Source organism: Rhincodon typus, chromosome 3 (genome assembly GCF_021869965.1).
Source record: "Rhincodon typus isolate 14 chromosome 3, sRhiTyp1.1, whole genome shotgun sequence".
Lineage (NCBI taxonomy): Eukaryota > Metazoa > Chordata > Chondrichthyes > Orectolobiformes > Rhincodontidae > Rhincodon > Rhincodon typus.
In genome coordinates, this window is record NC_063334.1 from 78,630,449 (window position 1) to 78,647,243 (window position 16,795).

Consider the following 16,795-nt stretch of genomic DNA (forward strand, 5'->3'; position numbering starts at 1 on the left):
TTCTGAAGAAGGGTCTAGGCCTGAAGTGTCAGCTTTCCTGCTCCTCTGATGCTGCTTGGCCTGCTGTGTTCATCCAGCTCTACACCTTGTTATCTCAGATCCTCCAGCTTCTGCAGTTCCTACTATCTCTATAACTTGAATGCTAGCGTTTTGTGATTTATACATAAGGACACCCTAATCCCTTTCTACTGCAGCTTTCTGCAGTCTTTCTCCAATAATACTCAGTTCCTCTTTTAGCCCTGTCAAAGTGTCATCCTTTACATTTTCCCACTATCTTCCAGGTTCTTGCATACTTATATATATCTCCCAGCAGACTTTGTCTTCCTATCTATTTTTACACCATCTGCAAACTTGGTGATAGTGAATGCACTTTCTTCATTCAGGTCTTTAACATACGTTGCAAATAATCATGGTCCTGAAAGTGATCCCTGTGGCACTCCACTAGTTGAAAGTTACTATTCTGAAAATGCCTCATTTACCCAACTCTGTTTTTTAGAAATCCAATCCCCTATTCATGCTCATCTACCACTTCCAACACTATTGGCTAATTTGGTAGCCCAATGTGCAATACCTCATTGAATGTTATTTGGGCAACCAAATATCTATTGGTTCTCCTTTATCTGTCCTGCTTGTTACCTCCTCAAAAAATTCTAATAAAACAGGCAGGCATGATTTCCTTTCATGAAGCAATGCTGACTCTGCTTGATGCTCTGCTAATACATCCTTCATCATAGACTCTAACATAATCCCGAATGACAGATGGTAAGCTAACTGGCGATAATTACCTGCATTTTGTTTCCCTCCCTTTTACAATCGGATGTTACATTGCTGTTTTCCAGTTCTCTGACTTCTCCAGGATGTAAGGACTCTTGTAGATTACTACCTGTTCATCCACCAGCTCCGCAGCTACTTCCTTTAGTGTTCCAGGATGCAAATTATTAAATCAAAGGGATTTATCAGCCTTCAGCCCCAATGTTTTGCTTGGGATTTTTTCTCCAGATATATTTGTTACTTTGATTTCCTCCATTCCTTTCACCTCTTTATTATGTAGTATTTTTGGAATGCCTTTCATTTATTCTACTGTGAATACGGATGCAAATTATTTATAAACGTCTTCTGCCATATCCAGCTCCCCATTATTATTTCTCCAGCCTCATTCTCAAAGGGACTTAATTTCACTTTTATCTGTCTCTTTCATTTTACATATTTTGAATAAGCTCTTATTATCCCTTTTTATATTACTTGCTAGTTCCTGCACTTGCTGAGGTTAAAATGAAGGACTCTCCATCACAACCTCTCCCCTTGTCTGAGAAGTAGTGACCTTTTGTTTAAACCAATCTTTAATTAGAGAGCTGCCCTATGAAATTATGATGATTTTAACACTTTACCCTCAGAGTTTATTTTCTCCCTCGCTGTTTGTTCATTTTTTAAAAATTTCCTAATCCTCTGGTTTACCATTATTCCTTGCCACAATATATGTTTTTTTTTCTTTCAGTTTGATACTATCTTTAACATGTAGGGTTGATTCCTCCCCTTCCAAGAATGCTTATTGATGTTTTCAGCTGTGTTTCTGAAGAATAAAATTGCCACATACAGTTTATCATTTAAAATAAGTTATATATATTATAATAAATGTCCCTAAAATATAATGCATTAATTTAGGAAAATATCACTTAAATAAGAGATTTTTAAGATCATAGTATGGTGCAAAGAATTGATCCTTCTTTTGTTAGCTCTGTTCAGAATACGCAACAATATGTTTAAAACTTTGTACCCCCATTTATAGGACATTTATATGCTTATAGGACACTGTAGTTGAAATGAAATTAATTAACAGGGTTTCATGAATTTACTATATTCAGCATCCTGAGCAGTTCTGTTAAAACTGAAGTGGCACTAAACTTTGAAACCCAAAAAGCTGAAGTTATTCTATAAATTTCCTTCTTTTGAAAGGACAATAGCAAGGAGGTTCCTGTTGAAGATACTTCCAGTCTTAATCATTGAAGGTCAGCTTTTTAAAAATATTTCAATTGCAATCATTTATCAATGCAGAATTAGAGGAAGTGGTTTGCAATAAGGCCATCCAAACAGGAAGCTTTACATTGCATTAGCTTACACCAGCAGCCTGAACCTTTAGGAGTTTCGGAAAGTTTTATTTTCGTTTTAACTGTGAAATCTTCCAAAACTGACCATCTCCAAGGTAAACAGGAATCAACTTTGTTTTTAAAGGCTATGACAACCATTTATAGGCTTTGTAGAATAGATCAGTCCCTACAATCTCGAAGGCACTGAATTGTTGTGGAATATACAATGAGCCTCTCCATACTCAGTTCCACATTTAAGTGTCAAAAAGAAGACTAGATAGTAGCATTTGGTAGATATTTGATTGTGGGCAGCATTACAGTTAGCCCTGATCCCATACATATTTACTTTTCAGTACGGGTCATAAGAACATGTATAGTTCCTTGAAAACGAAGTCACAGGTAGACAGAGTGGAAGAAGGCATTCGGCATGTTTGCCTTCATTGATCAGAAGATTGAGTACAGGAGTTGGGGATGTTATGTTGCGGCTGTACATGACATTGGTGAGGCCACTTTTAGAATACTGCATTCCATTCTGGTTACTCTTCTATAGGAAGGATTTTGTTAAACATAAGACGGTGCAGAAAAAGATTTGCAAGGAAGTTGCCAGGACCGGAGAGTTTGAGTTATAGGAAGAGGCTGCCTAGGCTGAAGCTTTTTTTTCCCTGGAATGTCAGAGGCTCAGGGATGACCTTATAGAGGTTCATAAAATCATGAGGGGCATGAATAGGGTAAAAAGCCAAGATCTTTTTCCTAGAATGGGGGAGTCCAAAACTAGAGTGAATAGGTTTAAGGTGAGTGGGAAAAGATTTAAAAAGGACCCAAAGGGTGACTTTTTCATACAGAGGGTGTGCATCTATGGAATGATTGCCAGAGAAAGTGGTTGGGGCGGGTACAATAACAATATTTAACAGGACTCTGGATGGGCGCATGAATAGAAAGGGTTTAGAGGGGCTATGGGCCAAAAGCTGGCAAATGGGACTAGATTGGGTTGTCGGGTCAGCATGGACAGTGCTGTATGACTCTATACCTCTATAAGAACAAGGAACAGGACTGGCCAAATCATCCCCTCAAGCCTACTGTGCCACTTGGTAAGATCATGGCTGATCTCATCTCAGCCTCAACTTCACTTTTCCTGCTTGCTCCCCATAACACTTCAACCCATTACTAATTAAAAATCTATTTTCTCTTCAAAGTTACTCAATGTCCAGGCATCCACTGTAGTGTGGAGTACTGAATTCCACAGATTCATGAATCTTTGAGAGACGGAATTTCTCCTCATCTGTTTTAAATCCACTATTCCAATCCTAAAACTATGACCTCTCATTTTACATTACCCCACAACAGGACACATCCTTTCTCCATCTACTTAGTCAATCTCCTTTAGCATGTTATATACCTCAATTAGATCTCTCCCATTTATCTAAACTCCAGACAGTATAAGCCTAAACTGTTCAATCTCTCTTCACAACACAAACCCCTCATCTGTGGAACCAATTGAATTGCCTCCAATACAACTACATCTCTCCTGAACTAACAGGACCAAAAGTGTACACAATACTCCGGGGGCAGTTTTGCTAACACTTCTGTACTTTTATACTCTATTCCTTTAGCAATAAATAGCAAAATTCCATTGGCCTTCCTTATTACCTATATACTAGTTTTCTGTGATTCATGCATGAGCACTTCAAGTGCATTGATGCACCTTGAAGTTTCTCTCCATTTAGATAAAAAATTGCCTTTTCATTCCTCCAACCAAAATATGGAGATGCCGGTGTTGGACTGGGTGGACAAAATCAGAACTCACACGACACCAGGTTATAGTCCAACAGGTTTATTTGAAATCACAAGCCTTCGGATCGTGAGCTGTGAAGTCTTCACCTGATGAAGGAGCAGCACTCTGAAAACTTGCAATTTCAAATAAACCTTTCAGACGAAACCTGGAGTTATGTGACTTCTGACTTAACCTCTCACTTGTTAAAATTCATCTTTGGCCAATTTACCTAACTTATCCATATCCATTTGTACATTTCTTTTATCTTCATTTCAACTTATGTCTCAACATACTTTTGTCATTGCAAATTTGGCAGTATTACCTTCTATCTGTACATCTGAGTTATTAAAATAGATTATAAATATTTGGGTCCCAGTGACTGAAACCTGTGGCCCCTACTAGTTACACCTGACCAACCAGAAAAAAAAATCCATTTATCCTGACTCTCTGTTTTCTGTTGATTAACCAATCTCTATCCAAAGGAATAAATTACCCCTAACCCCATGTGATCTTACCTTACTTACTAACCTTTTGTGGAGTACCTTACCAAATGCTTTCTGGAAGTCGAGACATTCTGCACTTACGGGATCTGCATAATCCACCTTGGTTAATCCATCTTCAAAGAATGCTTCAAATTAGTCAAACGTGGTTTTCCCTTCATCAAACCCTGTTGACTCTATGGGTTGTATTTTGACTTTCCAACGCCCTGTTATTATTTCCTTAATAATGGATTCTAACAATTTCCCAATGACACATGTTAAACGAAATGGTCTGTAGTTTCCTATTTTCTACCTCCCTTTTTGAATTAGCATTTTTCCAATCCATTGGAACCATTCCTGCATCCAGAGAATTTTGGGATATTATAACCAATGGTTCACTATTTTTAGTGCCACTTCTTTTAAGACACTAGGATGTCAGCCATCAGCCCTTGGGGACTCATTAGCTTTCAATGCCAATAGTTTGCTCAGTACTTTTTCACTGAAAACTCCACCATGAAAACTGAAGCAAAATATTGATTTTATGACTCTACCATTTCTACATTCCCCATTATTAATCCCCTATCTCATCTTCTAAGGGACCAATGATCACTTTAGCTATTCTCTTCCCTTTTATATACTTAAAAACTTTTGCTTATAATTCATTTTCTTTCATAATTTGCCTTTGCTCTTTTTAAAGATGTTTTTAGTAACCCCTTCAGGAACAAAAACAGAAGTTGCTGGAAAAGTTTGGCAGGTCTGGCAGCATCTGTGAAGAAAAAATCAGAGTTAATGTTTGGGGTCCATTGGCCCTCCCTCAGAACTGGGTAACCCTTTGGTGATCTTTAAAAGTTTCCAAATCTTTCAGCCTGCCTCTCATCTTTGCAAATGGTATGCCTTAGTTTTTGTTTTTATTTTATCTTAAACTTCCTTGCTTAGCCATGGATGATTCCCCATTGCAATCTTTCTTCCTTTCTGGAATATATTTTAGTTGGGAGCAATTGAGTACCTGCTTAAACACCTGCCACTACTCGTCCGCTGTCCTACGTTGTGATCCTCCTGCCCCGTCCACTGGGGCCAGATCTGTCTTCATGCCTATGTAATTACATTTGTTTAACTCCAAAACGCTAGTGTGGGATTTTAGTTTCTCACCCTCCAAATTAATTTGAAATTCTAGCCTGCTATGATCACCTTTCCCTAGAGAATCCTTTACTATGAAATCATTCATTAATCCCACGTCATTACACAACACCAAATGCAGAAGTAGCCTACTCACTGGTTGGTTCCCCAACGTATTGCTCCAAGAAACAACCTTTAATATATTCAAAGAGCTCTCCCTCGAAGCTACCCTTATAAATTTGATTAATTTAGTCCCATATGCATATCAAAAATCATCCATAATTATTGCTGTATCTTTCTTACAAGCCACCAGTAATTCCTGGTTTATATTGTATCCCACTGCAGGGCTACTGCTTGGGCACCTATAGATTACTCCCACCAGGGACTTCTTTCCCTTGCTGTTTCTTATTTCTACCTAAACTAATGCTGCATCTTGATATCCAGTGCTGATAAAATTTTTCACTACAGCGCTAAACCCACTCCTTTGCTAATAGAGCTAGACCACCTCTTTTCCTTCCTCCATATCCTTCTGAAACACTGAGTACCCTTGGATATTCAATTCCCAAACCTGGTCCCCCTGCAACCACATCTCAGTAAGCTCCACCAAATCATACCCAGTTGCCTCTATTTGTGCTGCTAACTCATTAATTTTATTCCAAATGCTTCATGCATTCAGATACAAAGCCTTTAAGTTTGTTCTATTAACAAATTTCCCTACTCTTGTATGATTCCTTTGTGCAATACGACATTCACACAATCTGTCCCTTACTTTTCTTTTCTGGTAACAGCCATACTTATCACTAACCTGCATTCTCACCTTCTCCTTTAACTTTGATTCTCTAATTTTCTGTACAGCTGAACCCCCCCACTCTGCCCCACCAGACGATTTAGTTAAAGCCCCAACCACAGCCCTATTTATGTGATTGACCAGGATGCTGGTCCCAACATAATTCAGGGGGAGCCCGTCCCATTGAACAACTCCCTCTGTCCCCATCACTGGTGCCCAATTAATCTTTCCCTCACACCCCGCCTTTCCAAATTCCTCTGCAGCTCAGATGAAATATCCTGAACCCAGGTACCAGGCAGGCAAATAAGCCTTCCATCCTGGCCTGTACCATGTGCTATGGTCAGTTTGCATGTTCTCCCTGCAGCTCCCACTCATCTGCACAGGGAGCAAGAATCTCAAATCTCTTAGGCAAGCTCAAGAACTGAGATTCCTGCAGCACTATCTCCTGGATCCCTTTGTCTGCCTACATCATAGTCACATCCTCCTGCCCCTGATCATCTGAATTTATTGCAGTTAAGCTAAGGGGTGTGACTGCCTCCTGAAACACATTGTCCAGGTAACTCTCCTGCTCCCAGATGTGTTGAAGTATTTGAAGCTCAGACTCCTGCTCATCAACTCTGAGCCAGAGTTCCTCCGACAACCAAGACTTGTTACAGATGTGCTCGCTATGAACCACAGTGAGGTCCACCAGCTCCCACATCATGCAGCTACAACATATTGCCTGGCCCTGAATTTCTATTACTTACTTCTTAATTTGTTTTCTTTTAAGTTTTTTATTGGTCTTTTAGTTTTTAATCTGTAAAATATTTCTCCTATTTACCTTTAATCTGAAAAGTAATTGTAATAACAATGAAATAACTCCACCTATGCCAGTATCCCATCACCAAATCACCCTTTATTTACATGTGAAGAGTCCTTGACACTGATTCAGCTCCCTCAGAGCCAGCTCTCAGAACAAATGGGATGCCCAACATTCCTGTTTATATCTGTCAGCCAGGGCTCCTGAATGGACCAGCTTAACAGCCCTAATCAGGGAATTCATATTCTATGAGTTCCACCTGGCTATCTTTGTTGCAATCACACAAAAAAAATGTCTAGCTAGCAACTATTACCAAGCAATGAACCTGCGGTTTTCTGTAATGTCACTCTTTGTCATCTGCTGGGGTCCTGATCCTGGACTTCAATTTATCCTGTTATAAAAAAAAACTTTTCAAACCACTATGAACAAAAATAAATGTAAAACCTTTCACTTCTCTTGTGTATTGGAATCCTACGGTGCACAAAATTTTCTTTCTTTTGCTCATTTGTGATGTTCCTTCAACTGATCATGCACTTTTAACGGTACTTAAATAGAGCTGGGGTGAGCTGAAATGACTCACACTTGTTAAATGTCAATAGTAATCACCACCTATTGAAGCCCTATTCAGAATTCGGATGATTGACTGTTAACTGTCCCTCAGTCAGTTGAGTCAGCTTCTTTGTTAACCTTTTAACTAGACCACTGAAATTAAAAAAAAAATAAGACGTGACTAGTTCAACTCCCACAGTACGCTAAATTCCCAGTAACGCACTCTTGCTCAAACTGTATCTCACTCTAGATGTGTCTTCACATGATAAATTGGTGCAGAAATCCAGGGTGCCTTTCCTTCCCTTTATTGCGTGACCATACAGACTAATCATACCCATCCTCACCATTGGCCGTGAGACTTGCTTGGAACACAGAACTATGATTGAAACTTGTATGGTACACTTAATTATCTTAATGTGTGTTGCATTAAACCTTTGGGAGAACTTGGAAGTTCCCTGTTGATTCACCTCCTGTGACTAATCCCTAAAGAAAATTCTTCTCATATAAGTGAAATAAATAGGCCTTTCATTTATCTCCGTTGTGAGTTCACTTTAATAAATAGTGTTAGCTTCTAGTGGAAACTGTGAAAGAATATGAATAAAAACTATGGTAAAAAGAATACAGGAGGTTAAAAAGGTAATGTGGAGCTGGAAAAGCACAGCAGGTCAGACAGCATCCGAGGAACAGGAAAGTCAACTTTTCGGGCCAAAACCCTTCTCAGGACTGGGGAAGGGAACCCAGAAATGAATAGAGGAAGGGGGGGTGGGGTGGGGTGGGGCTGGAGGGAGGGTATGTGAATTGGAGATAAGTGGATGCAGGAAGGGGGTTATTGTGGTTGGTCAGTGGGAAGGGTGGAGTGGGTAGGTGAATAGGAAGATGGGCAGATTGGGGTGGAGGGATTTTGAAGCTGATGATGCAGGTAAGGGTTATTGTGGCTGGTCAGTGGGAAGGGTGTAGTAGATAGGTGAGTCAGAAGATGGCCAGGTTGGGGGAGGAGAGATTTTGGAGTCAACATTCAGGCCATTGGGCTGTAAGGTCCCAAATATGAGGTGTTGCTCCTCCAGTTCATGTTTGGCCTCACTCTGGAGGAGGCCAAGGATGGATATGTCAGCAGGGGAGTGGGATTGGGAATTAAAGTGATGGTTGGGTTAGTTGATGTGCACAGAGTGCAGATACTCCGCAAACTGGTACCCAAGTCTGCATTTGGTCTCCCTGATATAGAGGAGACCACATCGGGAGCAATTGATACAGTCGATGAGGTTAGATGAAGTGCAAATGAATCTTTGCTGGATTTGAAAGGATTGTTTGGAGCCTCCTCTGTAGCCTTTACTGTCTACAGGTTAAAAAGGTAGTTTATTGTAAACATTGTTCACAAAAGTACGTGCTAGCTAGCAAGTGGAACTTGGTTGACTCCCTTCTCAGCAGTTGTGACTACATTGATAAGAAACCACATGCATCTAAATAAGTGTAGTCATGCTCATCTCCCTTAAACTTGTACATGAACATACGTTGCAAAATGATAATTAAAACATTCCCTGCATACTCCTCATGTTGCATCTGTGCCCCACCCACTCCAAAGTCCTTACATACTTTCCATACAAATCCATGAATGACCACCCATCCCTATGGCCCCTCATACCCTCCATGCCAACCAATGTCCCTCCAAGCCCCCTCCACTCCCCTGTGCATTTTTATTGTTTCTAAGTTAGTGTCAATTCACATCAGTTAATTTCCCCTCCCCATCCCACCACCCTTCACTTTACATATACCATGCTAACTTAATATTCACCCTGGGTAGACCTCAGGACCCGTAATCAAATTGAATAATGTTCTTATGTTTTTATTGATGAACTCACCATTTATAATTACCACTCTTTGATTAAAAATAACTTCATTATATTATATTTTCTTAAATCCCTTATGAAAACAAGTATTTGAATTGATTGTCTAAAGTTCAAGGTTTATAACCCCTTGGAACTGTCAATCAAACTGATTTCATAATATCCATTGTAATAATGAAAGTTTGTAAAATGTCAACAGACAGTGAAATAGGGATCATTGATTTTTTTTAACTGTAGGCAGCCTTTTTTCAAATATTTAAATAGCAGAAGATTTAAATGCCTCAACAGATTGATGGCTATATGGACAGTTCCAATGAGTTTGACACTGCCAGTGTGTTTATGCGCTTGATATGCAAACACACATTTGATAATCCCAAAGGGCACTTAACCTTTCCAAAAGTATACCATATCTTCACCAAAAAGCACCTGACCTCCTCCAAAGAGATTATGGGACCCTTTTCAAAATTGTTCCTTATCTGACCACAGAATCCAGAAATTTTACACCTTCTCCAGGTTTAAAGTACACAAGTCATGTTTTGGAAATCTCATTAGCAAAACCTGAGCTGACTGAGGAAGCTTCTGTAAACCACGAATGTGCAAATGAGAACTTGCCTCCATTCACCCATGATGCCGCACCACTCAGCCCCTCACCTGCAGGACTTCTGATTCTTGCCTCCTTCACCATTTCTGCAAAGGTGGAGAGTCTCTCCATCTGTGTGAAAATTCAGACCAATACGTCTCACACATACTTGGGAAACAAATACCTTTCTTTGATATTGTTGGCTACCCATTCCCTTTAAAAATATTTGTTTTTTTTACAATTGAAGTTTAAACTTGGGATTTTCTTTTTCTGAGCTTAATCTGGTTTTATGATTTATGTTTTTGACATCAACACTTTAATAAATGTTTTTGCAGTTTAAAACTTAAGGTCTCTCATTTAGTTCTCGATATCAAGGACAAAATAACCCAATTCCTATTCCCTTTTGCTGGAGGAATAATTAATGAAAAGTTAAACTTGGACTGATATAATATTTGGTAATATTACAGTCTAGCTAAATACTATCAGGAGAGAGGTAATAATCTTAACTGGCTCTTTTCCTTCAAATAGAGAGTTTTTGAATTCAATACAGCCAGTTTCATGTTGTTGAGTTTGGACTGTCTGCACCTAAAGTTGAAAGGAGTTAATCAGGATGCATACCCAATCCAGATAGCTCCAAATGGATTGTCATTTACAACAGAGCATTGTTTAACTCAATGAGCATAAAATTCAGTAACAAAGTCTATAAATTTGAAAACTGGCTCTTGGCTTTTTATGACAAAATTATCTTAACTCTTTTGCATTCTGTACTCCAACTAATAGAAGTCCAAACTAGCGGTAAAGAGAAGCAAAGAGAACTGGATTTTGGTTGTGGCTGTGATTTACGACTTGCACCTTGCTGTGTGGGCTGATAAAAGATATTTTCTTGACTGAATCAGATCATCTGTAATTTTTTTTTACTCTCTTCATGCCACAAAAATATAATGTTCTTGTAGAATTCTACTTGTGCTGAAGATTATTGTTTTTCAGTATTACAATTCTCATTTAAATGATCAAAAAATAAGAGCAGTGGATAGCAGAAAATTTTGAAAGCGATAGTAAATATGGTCTGTAAGAGTCTAGGTTTTCCCATTGATTGGTTGGCAGGATGACTTTAAGGTCTTCTAAGGCTACTATTTCTCCGTACTAGTACTATCACATGACTGACACATTAATTTCTAAGAAAACATAATTAGAAAAGATTAGAACTTGCGATTTCCCCAAATCATCTGCTGCAGTTGCAGACTTTTTAATTGTATGTGCGATACACCACAGTAAAGTGAGACACAAAAATAAATTTAATGGAACGACATGCCACTCAAAAGTCTAATTCGTGTACGATATGTGATAATGTGATCAGTTATTTCAATCAAGGAAGTTAGAGACAATTAAGAAATAAGTGGAGATGTTACAACTTGTACAATGACAAGAATGCAAGAAATTTTAAATTTAGAGATCTTTTCCATTCATTTCCCTAAAATTCCTAAGCAATCTGAGATCCCAGCTCATTCAAAACCAGTTCTGGGGGAGGGGGTTTGCTGAGTTGTTTAATGTGAAGAATTTTGAGAATATGCTACATTATCATTCAAACAAAAATATTACGTTAGCAGGGTTTTTTTTTTGAGGATTTGAATCTCTTCATTGTTTTTCTTACCACATTGAGTTTTTCACTGGCCCAGACTGGTGACCTGGCCCCAGGAAGTGTTGGAATAAAAGACAAGAGCGGCTCATTGATAACTCTCTCTGATTTTCACATATAGTTTCCATATTTATTTTTTAGTAGAATGGCTGAAATTAGATATTCAGAAGACTGAGAAATCAACTAACATCTCGGTTGCGGCTATTATGTATATTATCTATAAATAATTTATAACTCAAGATACAGATTATTTTGGTGGGTGCTGAATCTGCTCCACTTGCCCGATGGCATCAGTGGGTGAGAGGCACAACCGATTCATAGTCACAGTATTTCACAGATCAGGGAAGGGTAGGGGTGAGGCCTGGCCAGGAAAATCTGGCTGCTCTCCCACCAGCCGATCTGGATATTCACTCTGAAATGAGAAGAGACGGTCTGGGAGGTGGGATACAGAAGGATCGATAGCAAATTGTAGCTCTCAAAGAAGCATTTTGCCCTCAAAAAAAATCAGAAAATTTCCTTTTGCTGTTTTGATTTTAGCCTCTGTCAATTCCTTTAGTAATGCATGCTGCACCCATTGGAAACAGCAACAGGATCCTACAACTGAACTAGGATTCTACTGAACTAAGACATCTGTCTGCTTGGACAGCTGTGTTAGCGAACTATTTTGTGGCTCACTGTAACATTTCATTCTGAAAACTCTGTTTATACAGCTGTATGTCATAAATTCAGAAATGCAGCAGATACAATATACATTATGTGAACATTTTGAAAGCAGATTTTAAGCTCTGATTGTAATTGTTATTCAAAGTATTATTCTTTAAAAAATGTATGGTAGATGAGATTAGTGATTTAATAGTACCACTTACCATTTCTTCACAATTCCGATTATATACAATGCAAAGTGTTTTCCAAGGAACTTACAATGTTGACAGTGTTATTTCAAAATAATACCTAAAATTCTGCAAGTGCAAATCTCTGCGACAAGAAAAAGTCCTTCACATTCTAGAAAATGACACTTTAAGTGAATTGTAAATCCTTTATTTTAAAGAAAAAAAGCAATAAACAATGAATGTTTTTTGAATGAGAGATTTTATACATCAGAAAACATTGTGATAATGTACTGTGTATATTTGGATCTTCCAAGATCAGAAGGCGCAGACCATCTTTTTTCACATTGAATGTTTGTGTTATTTTACCTGTTCTGAATGAGTTACACACACACAAGTTTTGTTTCAAACCTTAAAGCATAATGCTTGAAGGACATTTTTGAGTCTTCGTTCTGACTTAATTTAGACTTTCTTAAGAGCCAAATATGTGAGGTTCTTATGTCTGCTTGCTCCAAATATAATCCCAATTGTTGACCTCTTAAAAGTAGGCAAATTGTATTATTTTATATTTTCTATGTAAATAATAGTGTAGTATCTTTTTGACTTTTGCATTCAATTTAGTTGGGAAAATAATCTATGTTTACTTCATTTGTTTGTTTTATCATTTTTGAAAACCTCTAATCATATTTCACCCCATATCTCCTCAATTCAAAACAATGAAGTTCTGGTTGCTGTATCCACTCCTTATGATTCAGAACCCACCCTATTAATTGCCAAATGCAGCTTCTCCAAGGCTGTAGTGAGGACCCCAGTAGTAGATACTGTGTTTCATGTTTGAACTGATCATTGTTTTGAAGTGCCCTTATGATTATTTTAGTCTATTTTAAAATTTATTATAATGAAAATACTGTTTCTAGCAGTTCTGTTCCCTCATATTGATGCAAAAATGTGTTTTAATTTTTTTTGTCATGTTGCCTTAGTCCTTATCAATGTATAAAGTATTTTTTTTCAGTAATTTCTCATTTTGACCGAATGTCACTTCTTTGCATGCAGGAAGGATATCCTTCGCTTTTTAGATGCTGAGAGAGATATATCAGTGGTGAAAAGCAGCTTGAAGCCAGGAGATATAATTCATTATGTGCTGGACAGACGCCGGACCCTCAACATCTCTCACAACTTGCACAGGCTTCTCCCTGAAGTGTCCCCAATGAAGAACAAGAGATTCAGCTCTTGTGCAGTTGTTGGAAATTCTGGGATTCTTCTGGGTAGTGGATGTGGAAAGGAGATTGACAGTCATGAATTTGTAATAAGGTAGGACTCTTTCTATAACAGGATTTTACCATCTTTGCAATTAACAGTGGTTTTCGAAAGCATGAGCATGTTTTTGGATTGAGCGCAATTTTAATTCTTTGTAACTAGATGGCATTTGAACGGTTTAGCATCAGTTCCAATGTATAAGAGAGACAAACTTTTCCTGTCAGAAATGTCCTTTTTTCAAATATAATTTTCAAAACTTCCCAATTGAATGAAATTTCAACAGAAGAGGAGCCTTGCAAAGAAAGCGATGTATAGCCATCGGATTTTCTGAAGAAGGGCCCAGACCCGAAATGTCAGCTTTCCTGATCCTCTGATGCAGGAAAGGCCTGCTATGTTTATCCAGCTCTATACCTTGTTATCTCGGAATATCCAGCATTGGCAGTTCCTACTTCTCTGCTGTGCAGTGATGCTTTCTTTCTGAGGTAACATTTATTGGAATACAGGGTGAATAACTCCACAGACGCTGGTATCCTGTCACCAAGTCACCCTTTATTTACACACGCATAGTACATAGCACTAGTTCAGCTTCCTCACAGCCGGCTCTCAGAGTGAACAGAACTTCTGGCACTTCTGTTTATGTCTGTCAGCCAGCGTTCTCTGACTGGGCCAGATTAACAGCCCCAATCAGGGAACTCGTTGTATGATGTCCACCTGGCTGACCTCGTTACAATCACTACACAGAGCATTAGGACAGATCATTGCAAATTTTATAGACTGTGCCAGTGGTATAATAGTGTAATATGACAGTGATATAAAGCCAGATGGTCACCTACATGGTGAGCTCCTGATTTTAACTGCACCATTATGGTGAGAGAGCAAGCCTTCAAAACTGGCTGCAACTTAGAAAACAATGCAAAGTGATGTCTAAAAAAAGTTTGATGTCAAGAAAAAGACATCAGTGATGATTAAAATGTTTTTGTTATGAAAAACTCAATAAACATCTCTTGGAGTATTGTGCCCAGATTATTATTTTTAAGAGCAAGGGTAAAGATGTTAGAAAGAGTTCAGCAAATATGGTAAAGATGATACCAGTGCTTACTCCTTTGATACATAAAAAGTAACAAAGGGATGTAAATCTGCTGTTTTTGCAAAATATGATTTCAATGTTTTCTGAGAATTATGGAAATCTGTAGGATTGATGAAGAAAAATGCTGTGTCTAATCCAGAGGATTAAAAAAACAGACATGTTGCATGTAAATTTAAACATGAAAGAACTTTAACTGAGAGTAATTATTCCTCACTTGGGCAAAATTACAACAATTTGTTAATAACAGTGATGAAATAGATACAACTAAAAACAATGGAGCAATGCAACTAAATGGTACTGGTGCAGTATTTAGCCACGCTATGTTTTGTTCTACCACCACTTCATTAAGAGTAGATTAACAAAGATTGCATGGGGTAAGCAAACAGTATGTAGTATTGAAAAGGTCTTTAACAACGAATTTGTACAACAATTAATTTAATGAAATTTGTGGCACTAAATTGTGAAGTGATACATTTTGGTAGGAAAACTGAGTAAAGACAAAACAAGCTAAAGGGTGTAATTCTAAAATGGGTGAAAGATTAGAGAGACCTGCAGGGGTTCAAGTATGTATTGATCAGTGAAGGTGGCAAGGCAATTTCAGACCTCGGGTAATTAAACAATTGAGACCCCGGGCTTTATAAATAGAGAAATAAAGTACAAAAACAAGGAAGTGATGATAAATCTATTCAAAACACTATTTGGCTCCAGTACATCTCCAGTTCTGGACACCACAGTTTAGAAAGGAGGTAAAAACAGTACAGAAAAGATTTGAAAGAATAATTCCAGCAATGAAGTAAATAGACAGGAGAATCTACAGCTATAATCCTTGGAGAAGAAAAGGTTTAGAGGAGATTTGATCAAAGCGTTCGATAATATGAAATGTCTGGACAGAGCAGATAGGAAAAAAAAACTGTTCCCATTATTGGAAGAATTGTGAGTGAGAGGATACCAACTTAAGGTGATTGGCGAAAAGGAGGAACGGTGACATGAGGAAAACATCTTGAAGCAAATGGTGGTGAGGATCTGGAATATGCTGCCTGAGAATGTGGTGAAGGCAGATTCAGTCATGGTGTACCGGAGAGAATTGGGACAACTATATGTAGACAAAACAGTTATTACATAATGGGGAAAAAACAAGTGGGATGAGGTGAGATCCTCTTACAGGGAGCCAGCATTATTATCAAGGGCTGAATGGCTAGGAGTGACGTTTGGGTGTTTAATGGTTGGAAGTGGTGGCAGACTTCTGGGATGGGGGTTCGTGACAGGACTGAAGGGGACAACTCAAATGTATGTTGTGTGAGATAACCGAACATGGGAGTGAAAGGGGGCATGTGGGAGGGAGGTTATCAACAGTGACCAGCACCCTGTGGGTTCCATGAGTGGAGCAGTGCACTACCAGACGCAATATGTTTACCTCATAAGTCAGGGCCAAGTGGTAAAGTGAGTAGATACAGACTCAGATAGACAAGCTGAGTGTGGACTTGTGGAAGCATGACACCTGTGGGATTGATGGGGAGGGCTACTAGGAAGGGAATGTTTCTGTTTGGGCTTCCACTTTCTCCTCACTACCTGAGGAGCAACTGCTGTGCTCCCCCTCGGTGTGACCTTCCAGTGGACTGAGGGTGGCAGGCAGGGTGGAGGTGGAAGGTCTGGCCATCTCTGGGGTGTGCTGAGAGGAGACTTCTTGGTGTAGGGATGGAATCTGTGTGTGGTTCCTGCTGCCTGCTTATTGGGACTGCCCTGTCTCTGAGTGAGGTAGGAGGAGCTGGAGTGAGTTCAGGTTCTCTTGTTCCCCTGTCATGCTGAGGAATCAAGGTTAGGGCAACAGAGTGCAGGTCCTTTTGCATACACAGTAAAGTGTAGAAGTGCTGGACTTGGCTCCCCTTGACAGCTGCCAGCTTATCCATGGAGACAGCCAGACAATCACATGCCTGAGACTACAAGGTCCTGATGGTGTTGCTGCAGTGGTCCAACTTTTGTTT

General features: G+C 38.9%; 1 protein-coding gene across 2 annotated transcripts in view; it reads left to right on the top strand.

The window, feature by feature from the left end:
• st8sia4 (ST8 alpha-N-acetyl-neuraminide alpha-2,8-sialyltransferase 4) overlaps positions 1 to 16,795 on the top strand; it is a 67,920-nt gene that overhangs the window by 8,061 nt on the left and 43,064 nt on the right. For both annotated transcript variants that reach the window (XM_020529274.2, XM_048595336.1), the window contains exon 3: positions 13,523 to 13,780. In XM_020529274.2, coding sequence (XP_020384863.1) covers positions 13,523 to 13,780 — 258 coding nt within the window. The remainder of the gene's footprint in view (positions 1 to 13,522; positions 13,781 to 16,795) is intronic.